Below are 19,197 nucleotides of genomic sequence, written 5' to 3'. Positions count from 1 at the left end.
ATAAATGAATATAAAAGAATGAATGAAGAATGAACATTATATAAATGAAGGTTTATATAGGAATCAGAGGAAGCATGACTAATCATTTAAAGAAATAGGTCAAGAAACTGCTAGGTTCAGATGCTACCGTGAGACACTGTCAGGGCCTTAGGCAAATTCACTTCTCTTGGTCCTGTTTCTAGGTTCATCAAAAACCAGCTTTGGACTAGGGAATCTGTTGCTTTCCAATGCCTTCCTTCTGTGATTCCAGCCCAGATTTTAGGACTGCTCTCCCACTTGGTATATGAAAGCACTTTCTATGTATAATAGCAAGAGTACATTTCTGTGTTGAATGCGGTTTGGGACCTACTCTATGAGGCAGAATATCACCATGTAATTTTAAGCATGACGACAAGGCTCACTCTAGATAAGAACAACACATAAGACGTGGCCATACACCTGCGCGTGCCTGGCAGGGAGATGGGGAAGTCTCATTTAATGAAGCCGGGGTGCCTGTTGCACCTTAACATCCTCAGTCCACATCAAGTTCACAACGTCCTTCTGACATCCAACCACAGGTATCACATACTTTTCCACACTTTCCACCCAAGATTAAAATATGCAGAGCACCGTGATAAAGACGCCTCCATCCCCAGCATGTGGGCTCTCGTTCTGTAGAATTACATACTTTCGGGGCAAAATGGTGACCAGGTTGTAGCGGCAAGAAAGACTGGGCTCCGTGGGGACAGCAGGCCCTGCAACAGCCACCACTCCTGTCGCCACAGTCTGACGCAGCTGCAGAGAAGCTGTGGCTGAGGCCATTCACTTTGTGAGAAAACCGCACAGGAGGGGAAAGCTAGGGAAGGTAGGGACGAGGGCAATGTCAGGCTTCTGAGCCCAGGCCAAGCCATCGCATCCACTGTGACTCCCACGTATTTGTCCAGATGGCCTGAAGTAACTGAAGAATCACAAAAGAAGTGCAAATGCCCTGTCCCACCTTAACTGATGACATTCTACCACAAAAGAAGTGAAAATGGCCGGTTCTTGCCTTAAGTGATGATAGTATCTTGTGAAATTCCTTTTCCTGGCTCATCCTGGCTCAAAAAGCTCCCACACTGAGCACCTTGTGACCCCCACTCCTGCCCACCAGAGAACAACCCCCCTTTGACTGTAATTTTCCTTCACCTACCCAAATCCTATAAAATGGCCCCACCCTTATCTCCCTTCACTGACTCTCTTTTAGGACTCAGCCCGCCTGCACCCAGCTGATTAAAAAGCTTTATTGCTCACACAAAGCCTGTTTGGTGGTTCTTCACACGGACGCACATGACAGGCAGGTGCAGAGCCAGGGAAGGATCTGTGATGAGAACAGAAAGGAATGCGCCTCCCTGTACACACACTCGGATTTTATGACAATGTGCGCAGGGGGCTGAACTGGATGCCTGAGAACATTCCTCCAAGTTCCTTTGCTGATTTTCTAAATATTGGTGTGAAATCTGAACTCAGAAAGTTTTTTTAAATCGCTTCAATCAACATCTTTGTCTGGTGCTCAGCATCATGTCTACATGATCATCTGGAAAACCAACTTCAGTTCTAAGGCTCACATCCTCCTATAAAGTCCCAGGGATTTCACCAGGGAATGCACCTCTCATTCGCATCAAGAACACACATAACTACCATTAAAGAAATGCTTAATTTGCTTACACAATTTTTTAAACACCCAGATTTGAAATACAATAGAGAAGACAACTTTTTGATAGCTCTGCTTTGCAACTGGGAACTGCAGGTAGAGAAAATAACCTGCCATGATTTCTAACCAGCCAACCACCTGTCTTCCCTGGCTGCAGTAGGAGCAATCTTTCTGAGCTCAGGATGAAAAAGAACCCAGCTGGTTAAGGGACAGATAATCATCAGTTCTCAGCAGGCCTCCCGGGTCCCAAATCCCCATGTGATACGTGGAAGTAAAAAGCTATCAATGACCAAGCATCTGAACGCTTATCCCACCTTGCCATCTGCTTCTCCTGCCATGCAAATATAAAATTAATAAGCCTGGTATTAGAGAACAGAGTTGGTGCTGCATCTGTCTTCCTAAAATTACGGATAATTACCAGCCCACAATGGCTTCTAATCAGATTTGAGTAGTCCCTTAGACAGGAAGCTAAAGTGCCTCAGCCCTAAACTGAGAAGAAAACAGAAACTGGAATGTTCTAGGATTGATTTTTTTCCCCTTGTTCTAAAGTTGCTGTTCCCAAATCTCCTTCTACTGTCTTGTTTATAAAATGTATGAGAAACAAGGAAATTTAAAGACACTACAGAAATGGCCACTTTTTCTATGTACAAACCTTGTGAACATTATTTTCAGCTGCTGGGCTTTTTCTCCACAAACTGTGAGCCTGGAGTACATTTTCTCCCTCGTGGTTACACATTCAGAGTCAGGAAAAGTGGCTTTAGCAATAAAGAGGGGAGTGCAGTGAGAAGTGACCGGGCACTGAGAAGGGCAGACAGGGACTCTACCTCAGTGGCCTGTAGCACTCCTGGGCCTCGACCTTTACTTTTCTATCTGTACAAGGGATCTAAAGGCCCGTGATTCTAGGCCATGACAGCTCTTCATACACACATACACAAACATCACACGCTTATGTGAAGAGCTGTGACACTTGGCTGATTTCCTGAAGAAGTTGTCTTGTATCATTTCTACTCAAGTATTCCACCTCCTTCCAGACAAGTATCTGAGGATGATGGGTTATCCCACAGCAATGTGTGTAACCTCTCCTGCTTACGATCCCCGTTCACATAGCATTTTCCAAAAGCATTTGCTGTGAAGTGACAGAAGAAAGAAGAAGAAGGTTCTTTCAGCCCATTCATTCATTCATTCATTCATTCAACAAATATTGACTGACTATCTACGTGCCAGGCACTGGTGATATACCAGGGAACATATATTTTTGTAGGTAGAGACAGACAACCAAAAAGCATGTTCAAGAGTGATCAATGCTGTAGAGGAAATACACCAGGAAACAGGAAAGAACAATACCCCTAGCCACCCTACACTGGGGTGATGCTAGCGTTACAAAATGGAAACAGCGGCCGGGCGCGGTGGCTCACACCTGTAATCTCAGCTCTTTGGGAGACTGAGGCAGGCAGATCACCCGAGTTCAGGAGTTCAAGATCAGCCTGACCAATACGGCGAAACTCTGTCTCTACTAAAAACATAAAAATTAGCTGGACGTGGTGGCACACGCCTGTAATCGCAGTTACTCAGGAAGCTGAGGCACAAGAATCACTTGAACCTGGGAGGCAGACGTTGGAATGAGCCGAGATCGCGACACTGCACTCCAGCCTGGGTGACAGAGCAAGACTCTGTCTCAAAAAAAGTAAAAATAAAAATAAAATGTAAACAGAAAATAAGATACCAAAAGAAAGAACATGAACGATTAATTGTAACAAAAGCCTTTGTGAGCTGATACTTTCCTTCCTGGATCCTTGTCCCTTACAAATGGAAAAAAAGGGCAGGTAGGAGGTAGCATCAAAATGATGTTTTCGGATGGCTTCGGGTTTCCGATGTCTGACAGCCATACTCATGTACTTCAAGGAAAAAGCTCTAGCTCTATCAGCCATCTGGGCAACGGTTTAGCGTGTTTTTTTTTTTTTTTTTTCCCATGGAGTTTTTAAAATACAGGAAAACATGTGTGTTTATTTGGCTGCTCTGTGTCCGCACACATGCAAACTGTGCTAAGAGACTTTTTCCATGTTTTCCTGAATTTGCCAGCTTGCCATAAACAGGCTTCCATGTCTTGTCTATAAATAACACAAACACATAAAAATGCAAATCAAGACAAGCTGTCCCTTCAACTGCTGCTGCCATGATGACAGCGAACGACAATTGGCCAAATCAATACGCGGAGACTGAAGCTGTCCAGCAGACAGCACAGGGTCCACTGCTTTTCCCATAGCATTTAAAGAAACAAGCGGAAACAACTCTCCACACAGGACAGACACGTCCTTTGTTCTTTGAATAAATGCTGCCAATGCCCAAAATACTTTCTCCATCACACTATCTATATGGAATTCAAGTTCTTTCCAACACCATGAGTAATGCCAGTGATAGACTGTGTTTAGCCATAGTGACCCATTAGCATTCTTTTTCCTCTAAAATGTTGAAATAATAACATTGAGTGAGCACTCACGAGGTGCCAGGCTCTCAGTTTGATCTCATTTAGTTCTCATTGAAATCCTGTAAGATCAGTACCATATTCTCTCATTTTTCATAGATGAGGAAACTGAGGCACAGAAAGGCTAAGTAAGTTGTCCATGGTCACAGGTTATTTAGGAACTTTTCTCCAAACTTTCAAAAGTTAACTACTGCCACTATTACAAATGGGTTTCTATTTGTTTGTTTTTGTTTTTTTTCGAGACAGGGTCTTGCTCAGACCAGGCTGGAGTGCAGTGGTGTGATGATGGTTCACTGCAGCCTCCACTTCCTGGGCTCAAGTGATTCTCGCACCTCAGCCTCTCCAGTAGCTGGGATTACAGGCATGAGCCACCACACAGGGGTAATTTTTTAATTTTTATTTTTTGTAGGGATGGGGTTTCACATGTTGCCCAGACTGGTTCCGAACTCTGGGCTCAAGAGATCCTCCCAGGTCAGTCTCCCAAAGTGCTGGGATTACAGGTGTAAGCCACTGTGCACAGCCCTACACATGTGACTTGTACAAAGTCAGAGCAGTGAGCAGGAGGAGAACAGAGACTTCAGCGAGTCTCCTGGCTGTTGCAACACCATATCCCTCCTCCATACCGTAATGTGTCTACACCCACCAAGCTCCTAGACGTTGAAGGCAGGCCAGCTCAGAGACGAAACAGCAGTCAAGAAAGAGAAGATGCAGACATGTGTCCTGATTTCAGCTCGAGCGTGCCTCTCTGCCCTGCAGCTGCACAGGCAGAAACCAGGGGCCGTGAGTCTGAGGCAGTGTGTTTGGTTCCTGGCAGGTAATCTTTTGGGAGACCATCCCATACAATTAGTGTTACACTTCTCAAAAAGGAAGTGTGACTTTTATAGAAAAATCGATTCCATTTGGGAGAAAGGTCTAATAAAACCACAAAAGGATAATACATTCATAGAACAACAAATTCAATTCATCTGTCACAAACTGAAATCCCAAAGCCCTCTGGGCACACAGCTGCTTTTCTGAGCTGAAATTCAGCTCCAGTTGAGAAACAGGTCAACTTTTCTAAAACGATTTCTTTTCCACATGCCTTCAATAAAAATTCCTTTCCCTCACTTGTCATTTTCCAGATTTAATGGCTCTGTTGGCCTTCCTCTCATTTAGGCCATGAGCACTGACTGAATGTCTGCCACAGCCGGGACTCCAAAGGAGGCACCCTAGGGAACACAGATGACCGCAGCACAGCGACACCCTCAAGGAGCACACACGGGGAAGGCAAGATGATACCATCGCAGCCTTCACACACAAAAGAACTTGGCATCCATACCCCGTCCCATTTCTGGAAAACAACGATGCTGAGTCAGTAACATTTACGGAACAGCCTGCAGTGTGGAGGCAGGCGCGAGGGGGCTTCATGCGGGGACGAGCACCTTCAGAAGGGGGCATGCAAGCAACGTGGAGGCAGGAGACGCCCCCACACACAAGGGCCAGCCTGAGGACCTGCAGAAATGCCCATGCATCTGGGAGGAGGGAGAGAGGACAAGATACTTAAATGCTCCAAAATGAATAGAAGCCTCCCAAGAACCTCCCCCAAAATGGGGCAGGGATTTACAAAAGACCAAACTGAGCATGCGCAGTTACCTGAGCAGAGCGCCACCAGAGCCAGCTATCCAGGAAGAAACAGGGTCACTAGAAGCCTGAGCCTCTACTCCCAGCTCTGCGACTCATTCACCCTATGACCTTGGTGAAGGCTCTTAGCTTCTGTGAGCCACAAGAGAATCACGGGAAAACAGAAGATATGAAAACTGCTCTGCCTTTTTCACTGAACTGCTGAGGGAATAAAATCAGATAATGGATTTTTAAATTCTCTGTGAGTTACGAAGAAAAATACAAACGCATGAAATCATTCTTACCATTAATAACAGCACTGTCAAATTAAGAGCAGAGTTAAGACCACAGCATTTCCCACCCCCCGACTCCCCAGAGAAATAGTGAGTCCAGCCGATGTATTTGGGCAACCCCAGTATCTAGGCTTTGAGAGCCTCAAACAGCTCATGAACTCTGACAGTATCACTCCAGCCCAGTGCTCACTAAGTTCTCCAAGAGAGCCAACTGACAGAAAATACTACAGATTTTTCAGCTGGGCTTGAAGGCCTCCAAGCTGACAGCACAGCTCAACAATGAAGAAGAGGTTTTCTGCCACTAGGCTCAAAAGCTGGCTTTTGTAGATTCCCATAGAAAGAACATTCAAGGCCAGGCGTGGCGGCTCATACCTGTAATCCCAGCAATTTGGGAAGCCGAGGCAGGAGGATCACCTGAGGTCAGAAGTTCAAGAACAGCCTGGACAATATGGCGAAGCCCCGTCTGTACTAAAAATACAAAAATTAGCCAGGCATGCTGGCGAGCACCTGTAATCCTAGCTACTTGGGAGGCTGCGGCAGGAAAATCGCTTGAACTCAGGAGGCCGAGGTTGCAGTGAGCTGAGATCACGCCACTGCACTCCAGCCTGGGTGACAAGAGCAAAACTCCATCTCAAAGAAAAAAAAAAAAAAGAAAGAGCATTCTTTTTTGCTGATGTTAAATTTCCTGTGCTTAACACAGAGAAATCATACAACACTGAAAAACTGAAAAACATATCATAAGAAGCATTTAGTGACTGAAAAGATATTCAATATGACCTGTAACGGTGAGTTCCCCTCCCCTTTCCAGCCAGCTCCACTAACGCTGTGACCCTTAACAATGCTTTCCCTAACACAGAGGAAAATTAATAGGACCGCTTACCCCTCTCAGCTGACAGCTAAACCAGTGCTTCTCCATGGGCTCACTAAAGATGACCTTAACCCAAAACCAGGCTGCAACGAACCTGTACATGTTGACTACCAATTTCAAAATTCCCATATTCTTTGTTCACCCCTAAGGAAGATGAACTAAAGCCAGGTGTCTCCAAGTCAGAACTGACAGAGGCCTTAAACATCAGATGGCCCATCCCCTTCTTTGACAACCAGGGAATCTAAAGCTGAGCTTATGGAAGAAAACAGCCTGTTTAGTAACAAAGTGAAAACCAAAGCCTAGTCACCTAACCTCTGGTCCAGAACTCCTGCGACAACCCAGCACCCACATAGGATGAGTCTCCCTAACCAGAAACTCTGAAATCCACAACTTTTTCAGTGCCGACGTGACGCTCAACGAAATGTTCATTGGAGCAGCTCAGATTCTGGATTTTTGAATTCAGGATGCTCAACCAGCAAGTATAATACAAATATTCAAAAATCCAAAAATGCAAAAAAATCTGAGACACTTCTGGTTCCAAGCAGTTTGAATGAGAGATTTTTAACCCGCATTTTTTTTTTCCTCTAATGAAGGAAATTAAAAACGAGGCCCGAGCATAGTCATTCAATCCATACTAAAGCCATTCAATACTTTAATTAGTACCCATTTAAAGTTAAGTGCTACCCACAGATATCTAAAAGGATGAAAACATACATGCCTATAATCCCAGAACTTTGGAAGGCCGAGGCGGGAGGATCACCTGATGTCAGGAGTTCAAGACCAGCCCGGTCAGCATGGTGAAACTCCATCTCTACTAAAAATGCAAAAATTAGCCAGGTGTGGTGATGCACACCTGTTATACCAGCTACTCGGAGGCTGAGGCACGAGAATCACTTGAACCTGGGGGGAGCACGTTGCAGTGAGCCGAGATCACAGCACTGTACTCCAGCCTGGAGCAGAGAGCAAGATTCTGTCTCAAAAAAAAGAAAAAAGAAAATTAATTTAAATTGTGTTTTCACATGGAGCCCATGTTCCCAGAACACAAGCCCTGCTCTATGCTCCAAGGGCACAAAGTGTGCCCCTTTATCTTAATACTCACCATATTCCATGGCAGTCATTGGCACATGTCTGTCCATCGCACTAGACTTCCTGCGCATGAGGCAGGGATCATATATTATTACCTTTCTGTCCCCAATGTCTGGCCTAGAAGACACTCAGTAAATGATTCCTGAACTAAGTCAGATACTAAGATACGTTAAACTTGTATTAACAAAATTGATTTAATAAGTTTGACAATGCAGCATTCATACCACACAGCTTAAATCTCAACCTGCAGATTTATCTTGTGTTCTGTTAGATTATCACCTATTAACATTCAGGAGGCACCTAGTATTTGCTGGGCATTACTAATTGCTGGGGACCTAGCAGTGACAAAACAACATTCCTTGTTCAAAGAGAAGTTCTAGTATAAAGAGGAATAGAAGGAACAGGCTAGATTGATGAGAGAGCTAAGAAAAGGACAGGCTGCCATGGGAAGCACCTGGTCTTGTCTGGATGGTACACAGTTAACGAAGTCTGAGTGCTTCGTATAGCATAAGATCATCTCGGCCGGGCGCGGTGGCTCAAGCCTGTAATCCCAGCATTTTGGGAGGCCGAGACGGGCAGATCACGAGGTCAGAAGATCGAGACCATCCTGGATAACACGGTGAAACCTCGTCTCTACTAAAAAAAATACAAAAAACTAGCCGGGCGAGGTGGCGGGCGCCTGTACTCGGGAGGATGAGGCATGAGAATGGCGTAAACCCGGGAGGCGGAGCTTGCAGTGAGCTGAGATCCGACCACTGCACTCCAGCCTGGGCGACAGAGCAAGACTCTGTCTGAAAAAAAAAAAAAAAAAAAAAAAGATCATCTCCTCCAAAGAAGCGAATGAAGCTTTGATTCCCCAGTACCAGAAGTCACCAGAAAGGTGCCCACAGCCACATGCTTAGTGTAGGAAGTGAAACCAAACAAAGCTCCAACTTCCAGAGGCAATGGTCCAATTATGAAATCTTCTGGCTATGTTCAATTGAAATTCAAGGTATTCAAGAGGCCAATATTTAAGTGATAAATTAACCCAACCACTTAAAACTAAAGTAGTCTTTGGTTCAAGGGGTAAGGGTATACTACCTTTTACAAACTTATTAGCTCTTAATATTTACATTTGAATATGATGATGATGGTGTAATAATAACTTTACTGAGTAGTTACTATGTGTTAGGCACCAAACTAAGCACTTTACACACACATTTGCACGATCCTGTGAGATGATGATGACCCCTTGTCATCCCATTTCATAGATGAAAGTCAGGTTTATATAAGCTTAAAAACTTGCCCCAAATGACACAGCTAGTTAGCAAAACCCAGGCAGCCTGACTCCATAGGCCTTGTTTAAAGAAGTAATATTTATAAACTGTCCAGCACAGAGGTGGTACAAACGAGAGTTCAATAAATGCCTAAAGAGCACTTCATACCCAAAATCGTTTCCCGCCAATCAAACTAGACTTACTCTGGTTCTGCACAACCAACTGTCAAATTATTGTTCCATGAAGAAAAGGTGGAATGGGTAGAGATCAGAATAGAGTGAATAACTGGTAAATATACTTCATGGCAGGTAGTAACAGGATGTGGCATTTAGGCTATTTCCACATTTGTTTGCATAACACTTTTTCACAGTTCTAAAGCACAAGAACCATTCTAAGCTGGTGAAAGCATCAGGCATGTCTATGATCCAGGACTCCAATTCACTGTGGATCAGCGGATCTCAGCCTTTACGGTATATCAGAAGCACCTGGGGGGTTTTTAATAGCACTAGAGCTGCCCAGGCTCCATTCCTGCAAATTCTATTTCAACTGGTCCGGAGGAAGCACGCATGCTTTTTTCACAGCCCCCCAGGTGCAGCTAGGTTTACACACCACTGTCCAAGATGCTCTCACACTTCCGCTCAGTTCAATACACACTCACTGAGATTCTAAACACTACCAATCAGGCTAAGTTAACAAGTCAGGCTCCACTCCCTAATAATATTGGCAAAGAAACCAATATCAGAGATTTATTCCAGTCCAAACCAAATAAATTGCCGGGTGAAAAAAATGCCCTGGCATAGTTTGCCATACAAAACAACTTCCTGTATCTTCCCGGTCAGTAGCCTAGAGACTGACTCTGAGCCATGAGAATTCAGAATCAGGGGAAAAATCCAGTCTGAGGCATCTGTCACACTCCTAGCACACCCCCAAAAGCGCCCAGCTACACTTCACATCCACTGTCCTAACAGGGGTCGAAATAGGGAAGAGCAGTGCAATACAGAAAACAGAGCCTGCTGGGTACCAAAAGGCTGGGAAATACCAGTCCTAGCCCTGCAACCAATCGCTCTGGTCACTTCCCTCTGGTCCTAGTGTGGCCAACAGTTACATGAGAGGGTGAGGCATAAAAACACAGATGTCAGGCAAGCTCCAGCATCCAAAATACATAGAAATTAAAAAGCATTAAGGTGATATCAAGGAATGTATGCCATCAACCAGAAAAGTAACTGAAGTATTCCTTTTCCCATTCATAAGAAATCAAAAGTGGAAGCAGAAAATTGAGCAATCAGCCTACCAAGTTGACTGGGGCAACAGAATACACTCACGGATTCTGTTCACAACATCGGGGGTGACAGACCAAAAGAAGAACAGCAGAGCGTCCCTCTCTCCTCTATACACCCATGCCACCAGCACGTGAGTGCGTCCACATGCAGAGCCCAGTCTCCTGTTCCACTGACGCCAGCGTCCACTCTCCGCAAGCGTACTAAGTGCCACATGTGCTATGATGCTCCCTCATCTCATCACCATAGACATCCCTGCTGGAGGTGAGTATGTGACAGATAAAAATCACTGAGGCCTAGGGAGGTTGAGACCTGCATTCTCACTGCGGTGAGGGCGTGCTTGAGAGGAACCCCACGGCTGGGCGTCCATGCCGCTCTCCTCAGTAATCACTCTCAGACCAGAGCAGCGAGGGGGAATTTTCTTCCTCTCACTATTTTCAGCCCCTTGGCTGACCCAGCATTCCCCAGAAAGCTATCGAGTTCTGGCAGCTCTGAGGCCACAAAGCCATAAACGCATGGGACACACAGCCCATCTGTCTCTAACGGGTCTTTTACTTGTCATGCTGGCCATTTCTAAGAGCAGATGGGTTAAGAAAGACGTGGCAAGTTACCACGAAATGACCCCTCCACTCCTCCCTGGGGGAAGGCTGACTAGCGAGCAGTCAGGCCGGCTTTCTTCCCCCACTCCCTGCATTCCTGTCCCTAAGGAGCCACAGACAATCCCACCAAATATAGGCAGGAGACAGCCACCTCCTTCCTACAGCTGGAGGGGGGAAGGGTCCTCTCGGGCCTTTCTAACTGCATGAAAACCAAACTGTGAGCTGTACTGACCCAGGGCTCACCCATGTTACAGGCATGTACAACACAGGTGCCCAGTGGTATCATCACACAGAACTACGAATGTGCTTTCCATCGTTTTCATACAATGATTCCAGAACCGCTATCCACACAGCTCCACTTCTCACACATACGACGTGCTTCACGGATTACACAGCATTTTCACCAAGCCCCTCATCCGCTCCTCCCAGCAGCCTTGTGTGATCCCTTCAGTATGCTTCCTCATCTCCATTTCTTAAGAAATGGAGTTTCTGAGGTTATGAAACCAAAACTTTCCCAAGAACATCCAGCTAGTGTTAGAACCAGGATATGAGGGCTTCTGATTCTAGAACCAGTATTTGTGCCACTGTTCCACACGGGCCCCTCCAGGGACTTCTGCCTGATCTTGAAATGCAGACAGCAAATCCATCTCTCTACAGTCCTGGGGTTCCCTATAGACAAGAAGTCAAACTTCTAACAGAAAGCTTATACTTATTTGGAAGGATACCTGGGATATTCCTTTTAAGTTAGTTTGTTCGTGTTTTGGAAAGATTGTTCCAATGGCAATGCGGGGCATGAAGTGTAGAAAGGATTCCATGATGAGGCAGAGAAATAATTCGGTGGCTCTTACAACAGTTCAAATGAGGCATGAGGTGCAACTAGAAAGGACAGAGGGAAAATGCATTGGAAAGAAATGCAAAATGAAGTCCACTCAGACCCAGGATGGAAAAAAGGGGATTAAGCATGATGGTGGTTTCTAGTTTGAAAGACTGATGAACAAGGATGTCATTAACTACTGCAGAGTGGTGTCTGGGGCCCGGGTGCACCAGTTTCTTTAACCATTCACCTGCTGAACAGTCGCTGGGCTGTTTCCAGTTTCTAGCCTTTATAAATAATACTGCTATGAACAGATACATAAAGGCTGTTGTGTGAACATAAGTCTTCATTTCTCTGGGATAACTGCCCATGAATGTGAGTCCTGCATCCTATGGCAATTGCACATTGAGTTTTTAAAGAAACTCTCAGCTGTTTTCCAGAATGGCTGTGCCATCTTCCATTCCCACCAGCCAAGTGTGAGTGATCCCGTTTCCCCGCATCCTCACCAGCATTGGCCTTGTTACTACTTTTTATTTTAGGCATTCTGATAGGTGTATAGTGACGTGGCTTTAGTGTGCCTTTTTCTGATGGCTCATGATGTTGAACATCTTTTCATGTGCTTATATGTTATCTGAAATGTCTCCTCAGGTCTTTTATTCATTTTCAAAGTAGATGGTTCGGTTTCACTGCTGAATTTTCATAGTTCTTTATATATTATAGATATGAGTCCTTTATCAGATATATGGTTTGCAAATAGTTTCTCCCAGTCTCTAGCTCCTCTTTTCATCTTTATTTTGCATTTTACATTTTAGTCCATGATCCATTTTGATTTAATTTTTGTACGAGGTACGAGGTTTAGATCAGAGTTCAGGTTTTTTTCCTATGAATAATCAGGTAGCCAGTAACTTTTTTTAAGAGACAAAGTCTCACTCTGTCACCCAGGCTGGAATGCAATGACAAGAACAGAGCTCACTGCAGCTTTGACTCCTGGGCTCAAGTTATCCTCCTGCCTCAGCCTCCTGGAGTAGCTGGGACCACAGGCAGGTGCCACCATGACCAGTTAATTTTTTTAGTTTTTGTAGAGACAGGGTCTTGAGCCATGTTACCCAGGCTGGTGTGGAACTCCTAGGCTAAAGTCATCATCCCACTTATATGGGGCCAGGCAGTGGCACATGACTGTAATCACAACACTTTGGGAGGATGAAGCAGGAGAATCACTTAAACCCAGGTATTCCAGATCAGCCTGAGCAACAGAGGAAGGCCCTGTCTCTGCAAAAAATTTTAAACATTAGCTGTGCATGGTGTCGTACACCTGTGGTCCCAGCTACTTGGGAGGCTGAGGTGGGAGGATCTCTCGAGCCTATCAGGCTGAGGCTGTAGTGAGCCATGATTGCACCACTACCTTCCAGCCTGGGAGAAAGTGAGACGCTGTCTCAAACAAACAAACAAACAAACAAACAAAAAATGCCAGAGCATCACCCATATTAGACAGGTATTGTCTTTTTGAAAATTTAATTACAGTTATATAATAGACGTGTAAAATGTCCACTTTGAAAGCTTGAAAAATATATAACTCTAAGTATTCTTACCTTAAAATTCTGATTCCTACCTAAGATATCGCATACTGTTTACATAAGTATCACAATGCCTGGACAACAACTAAAAATGTGTACGAGGGAGAAAAATGAGCATGTATGCCTATTAATTAAGGTATATTTCCCCCTCATTACACAAAAAGTCATCACGGCAAACCCCTGTGACTGTATCTAAAGCAAGCCTACAGTTTTACTTCTCTGTATAATAAAATGCAAGGCTAAAATTCAAATACTAAACATTTCCTGAAGCCAAGGGTAGTTTACTTAAAATAAATGCCCAGGGTCTATATCAAAAATATGAAAAAGCTAGCTACTTAGCTATTCCAATCTAAGTTCAGCTTTTTCTTTTTTAATTGACACATAATTGTGCACTCTACATATGTATGGAGTACACATAGTGATGTTATAATACATGTAATGTATGTGATCAGCGTAATTAGCATATCCAACATCTCAAACATTTATCATTTCTTTGTGTTGGTAACGTTCAATACCCTTCCTCCAATTATCTGGAAGTATATATTCGTTTTTTGTTTTTTTTGAGACAAAGTCTTGCTCTGTTGCCCAGGCTGGAGTGCAGTGGTGTGATCTCAGCTTACTGCAACATCTGCTTCCCAGGTTCAAGCTATTCTCCTGCCTCGGCCTCCCTGGTAGCTGGGGTTACAGGCACCCACCACTATGCCCGGATAATTTTTGTATTTTTAGTAGAGATGGGGTTTCACCACATTGGCCAGGCTGCTCTCAAACTCCTGACTTCAGGTGATCCACCCACCTCAGCCTCCCAAAGTGCTAGGATTACAGGCATGAGCCACGGCGCCCAGCCTGAAACTATACATTCTTGTTAACTATAGTCATCCTATGTTATAAAACACTAGAACTTACTACTTCCCAGGTTCCAGTGGTTCTCATGCCTTGGCCTCCTGAGTAGTGGGGATTACGGGCATCCGCCACTGCATCTGGCAAATTTTTGTATTTTTTAGTGGAGATGGGGTTTCACCACATTGGCCAGGCTGGTCTTGAACTCCTGGCCTCAAGTGACCCGCCCACCTCAGCCACCCAACAGTGCTGGGATTACAGGAGTGATCCACCACTCCCAGCTAATTTTTGTGTTTTTAGTATAGACAGGGTTTCACCATGTTGGCCAAGCTGGTTTCAAACTCCTGACATCAGGTGATCTGCCCTTCTCGGCCTCCCAAAGTGCTGGGATGTCCACGTGCACCCCGCGCCCAGCCAGCTGCTGTAGTTTACAACCCCCTACACCCCGTAAGAGCTCCCTTGTCTCCATATCCTCACCAGCACTTGTTATTTTTTTCTTTTTGATAATACCCATCCTAATCGGTGAGATGATACCTCACTGTGGTTTTGATTTGCATTTCTCTGATTATAAGTGATACTGAACATTTTTTTCACATATTTTTTGGCCATTTGTATGTCTTCTTTCAAGAAATGTCTGTTCCGTTGGGTGTGGTGACACTAACCTGTAAGCCCAGCACTCACAACGCTAAGGCAGGAGGACAGCTTGAGCCTAGACCAGCCTAGGTAGCATAGCAAAACCCTAGCTCAAAAAGAAAAAAAGAAAAAGAAATATCTGTGTCTGTTCAGCTTTTTGACCTCCAAAAATTAAGAGCCCATTTTGGAATCGGACGACCTGCCTGATTCAGAGACAATCTGTGATTGGTTCTACTCTGCTACTTCCTATGTGACTTTGGGAAGTTCCCTTAGCCACTTTGAGCTCAACTTCCTCAACATTAACTAGGAATAAGTAGCACCTGCCTCTGCTGGTTAACGCTGAGGACTGAAAGGAGAACCTCCACAACGCCACTTGACAATGCCGCCTGGTGGAAGCCCCTCAATGCGGGGCTGGTAGGATCATCTGAAGCCAAATACAACTTTCCTTTCCACTGTCCCAGGCTCACTCTGCATGCGATTAGCAAGGAATAGTGAATAAAGGAAACCAAAATAATTGCTTAATTTTTAATAAAAAATTATTAAAAAGTGGGGGTGGTGGCAAAATAGGAGGGAGAGGAGGGGAAGGAAAAGCAGCCAGTCACAAGTTCTAGTCCAGGGCTTATCTCCAGCCTCCTCACTCAGGCAATCACCAGTCCCCACCTCCTGGGGAGGGGTACTTTCTCCGCTGGCTTCACCTACAGAGAAGGCACTGCCACAGGTGTTCAGAAACCAGGAGCACCTTGAAATGGGCAATGTGCTTTGGGTAGGAGACCTACAATTTCGCCAAAGAAACCATGGCACAAAAGTGACCCACATAAGAGGGACCAACGGCTGTAAATACTTGGTGGCAAAAACGGATGTCGTACCTTCTGTACAGGAGACACACACCCAAATAAAGTTGCCAAAATAGCAGAGAAAAAAATACAGCAGACATCCAGTGCCATTCTGTTACAGAAATATTTATATCCCAAAGCCAGGGACCTCTCTGGAACACTGTCTTTATTTCCACGTTTCATGGAAGATGTTTGAGTGCACTCACGTGTGTCTCAACAAACCTCCAGCCCCTGCTCTAAACCCTGTGGCTCCTCAGCAAAACCCAAAAACAAGTATCAGTTTTCCTTCCAAATGGGAAATTTCCTGACCTAGCGAAACCAGCATCAAATCCACTTATTATGAGATAGCTGATTACAGGCGAAGTCCTCTAGTCCAGGATGACTCCCCTCCTGCAGGAGCGGGAAGGATGGGCAGAGCACTGGCCTGCCAGACCACATCTCCAGGCAGTTTGAAACCATGGCTGCTCAGGTGAGCCGTGATAAAAATCAAAACCAAGTATCTCTGAAAAGTGTACATGGCAAGACCCAGACCTCGGACCTGACTCAGCAGAAATGGATGTTGCAAGGTTTGTTCAGAGACCTCCTCTCCATGCCCCCTCTCCCCAGGACCTCCCTCCTTGCACTAGGGTTCCAGGGCCAATGGACCACTCCCTTACCTCTAGCCCAGTGCATTTTCAGGACCAGCTCCCAGACTGTACCAGACCCTGAAATGTACTCGCTGAATGCACTATTTCTTGAAATGATCATAAATCACCTGATGATAACAACAATTGTTTTAAAAGGGTTCTCTGTCTCTCAGGAATCGTGCCATGAGTTTGAGCAAGCAGCTTTGCTTCTCTCTACTGCAATTCTATCATTTGCAAAATGTTAACAATTACTGTGTTCACCCATAGCATTGTTGTAAACAGCCTTAAGACCCACTTCATGTAGCCTGCCTGGAGCACAGACCCTGTCACATGGTAAACGCCCACTGAAGGTGAGTTATCTGTAGCTATTATTACCTGCCACTCCAGCGAATAAAAGGAGTCCATCAGGTCTCATCGTATCACCGTGAAAGGATGTCCATGTAGACTGTGGAGTGGGAGTAGGGAACTCAATGTTTATCAGGTACTATTTTGCTTTTTAGAATGTGTACATATATATTTGTAGGTACACTGGAAAAGATCTGGAAGGAAATATACCCAGTGTTAATAGTGACTACCCCAAAGACACATTCATCCAAACACACAGGAGAAAAACACTATCTTTCTGTCTTCCATATCATTTGAACTATTTTCAATAAGCATCTATGGCTTTTGTAAAGTTTTTGAAAGGAACTTATTGCATTTTTTTTCTGGAGAAACAAGCAGGAGCACGAAAAAGGTGGAAACAGAAGGTAAAATGGAGTGGGACTCAATGGAAGTGAGTCCCAGCCAGGCTCAGCAGGCACACGAACCACGCACCTCTCACTACAACTCAACACCAGCTCTCTCTTCTCTTGGTCCAATGGCCCAAGACTTAGAGATAAAATGTTTATTGTGATCACATCAATCACACCAAGGAGCTTGGAACCACCCTTCCAAACTCCTGTGGTTCTGTGTACCTGCCCGGGGCTGTTAGCTTTCCTCCTGTGTCTTTGGATGGCCTGTAATCCCCTAGTGGTGGAAATGTACCCTGACACTTAGCCATCATCCCCACAACACTCAGCACCGCATAGAGACCAGGGCAGTGATGCCCACTCGGACTGTGATTCTACTTATAAAGCAAAGGACCAGGGGCCAGATGCGACTTGTCTTTGGTAACTCACCAGCTGTTGCTTGAACCACAACAAAGCCAGGTCTCCTGATGCCCAGAAAAGAGCTAGTGCCTGTCCCGCTAGAAACGTGGTGAAAATGTTTTGCTTGCTGTAAAAAGACGCACTACTGGAGAAGATGGGTGCAACTTCTCATGGAGCCACTCAGCCCAGATCACCAGGAAACAGGGCTGCCGGATGAGACACTTGGCCCAGATCACCAGGAAACAGGACTGCCGGATGAGACACTAATCACGTCCACTGGAAAGGAAATCTGGCTGGGCAGTAGAGGGAAATTCACACACATTACCCTGCCCCAATGGCAGCAACAACATGAACAAAACAAAAAATACCTGACTGGAAAGCCATAGCCTGGCTAGCAAATTCAAAACAGAGCCACAATCCTAGCAGCACATATCACTGCAACACAGAGCTTCAGTCAGTGTGCGCACACTTTAAGTAGAAAGGTAAAATGTCCATGTTTTTGGAACAAGGGGGCTATTTTTGTGTGTGTGTGTGATGTCAGAAGAAACTGTTGGCAAGGAAATAGAAATAGGCGCCCTTACACATTGACAGTGAGATAACGGTATGGCCCTAACGGAAGGGAATCGAGCAACACCCATCAACATTTAAAATGTGCAGAACCCTGGATCCCACAATTCCATTTCTAGCAATGCATCCTATGAACATATTCACGCAAATATGCAAGAATTACATACAACTCAGCATTGATTAATTCAAACGGTTGGGAACAACCTAAATATTTACCAGTGGGGAATTGGAGGAGAACAGTATTTATCTTATGCCAACATCTGTGTTTTTAAAAAGAAGATACATAGGCTGGGTGCAGTTGTTCACACGTGTAATCCCAGCACTTTGAGAGGCTGAGGCAGGTGGATCACGAGGCCAAGATATCCAGACCATCCTGGCCAACACGGTGAAACCCCGTCTCTACTAAAAATACAAAAATAATCTGGGCACAGTGGCGTGCGCCTGTAGTCCCAGCTACTCAGGAGGTTGAGGCAGGAGAATCGCTTGAACCCAGGAGGTGGAGGTTGCAGTGAGCTGAGGTCACACCAGCCTGGTGACAGAGCAAGACTCCATCTTGGAAAAACAAACAAGCAAACAAACAAACAAAACTGGCAACAGTGGTCACAGAGCAGTGATGGGAGTAGGACTGCCTTTCACTCTCCAGGACCTTTTGAATGTCGCTCATATTACATATTCAAAATATATGACTACAGTAAATATTTTCAGAGTAACTATGAAAAACTGGGGAAATAATAATATCTAACACACAGGACTACTGCATAATTAAAGAATGAAAAATTTTAATCACTATCAGAGTTTAAAGGAAGAAAGATTAATTCTAGCTTGGATGTCAGAGCGGGGATCATGTAAAGGAAGTGAGTATTTCAAGTCTTGAAGGATGGAGAAGATTTAAAGAGGCAGAAGTGTGGAGATGATGTCCCAGATGGAGATAAGAACATAGACGAAGAAGATGAAGAGATGAGAAGGTCTAAATTCTAAGTGCAGCTCTCAGGCTGGGCTTCAGAACAGGGCTTAGGCAACAAGCTGGAGTGCAAGGCTGATGGCGGGAATGGAA

At 44.9% G+C, this 19,197-nt stretch overlaps 1 protein-coding gene across 4 annotated transcripts in view; it reads right to left on the bottom strand.

Annotated features, from left to right (window-relative positions):
- LOC114680388 (uncharacterized) overlaps nt 1-19,197 on the bottom strand; it is a 42,442-nt gene that overhangs the window by 16,639 nt on the left and 6,606 nt on the right. For 2 of the 4 annotated variants that reach the window (XR_013397040.1, XM_077942949.1), the window contains exon 2: nt 16,822-16,985. The exons of 1 other annotated variant lie outside the window; for it this stretch is intronic. Coding sequence is in view for 1 of the 3 variants with exons in the window: in XM_077942949.1 (XP_077799075.1) it covers nt 16,822-16,861 (40 nt within the window). In the remaining 2 variants the exon portion in view is untranslated. Of the gene's footprint in view, nt 1-5,783; nt 5,970-6,415; nt 6,563-16,821; nt 16,986-19,197 lie in introns of those variants that run through there. One more of the 4 variants, XM_077942951.1, reaches the window with a different exon arrangement.

Source organism: Macaca mulatta, chromosome 8, assembly GCF_049350105.2.
Source record: "Macaca mulatta isolate MMU2019108-1 chromosome 8, T2T-MMU8v2.0, whole genome shotgun sequence".
Lineage (NCBI taxonomy): Eukaryota > Metazoa > Chordata > Mammalia > Primates > Cercopithecidae > Macaca > Macaca mulatta.
This window is presented reverse-complemented; position numbering and strand designations above follow the sequence as displayed.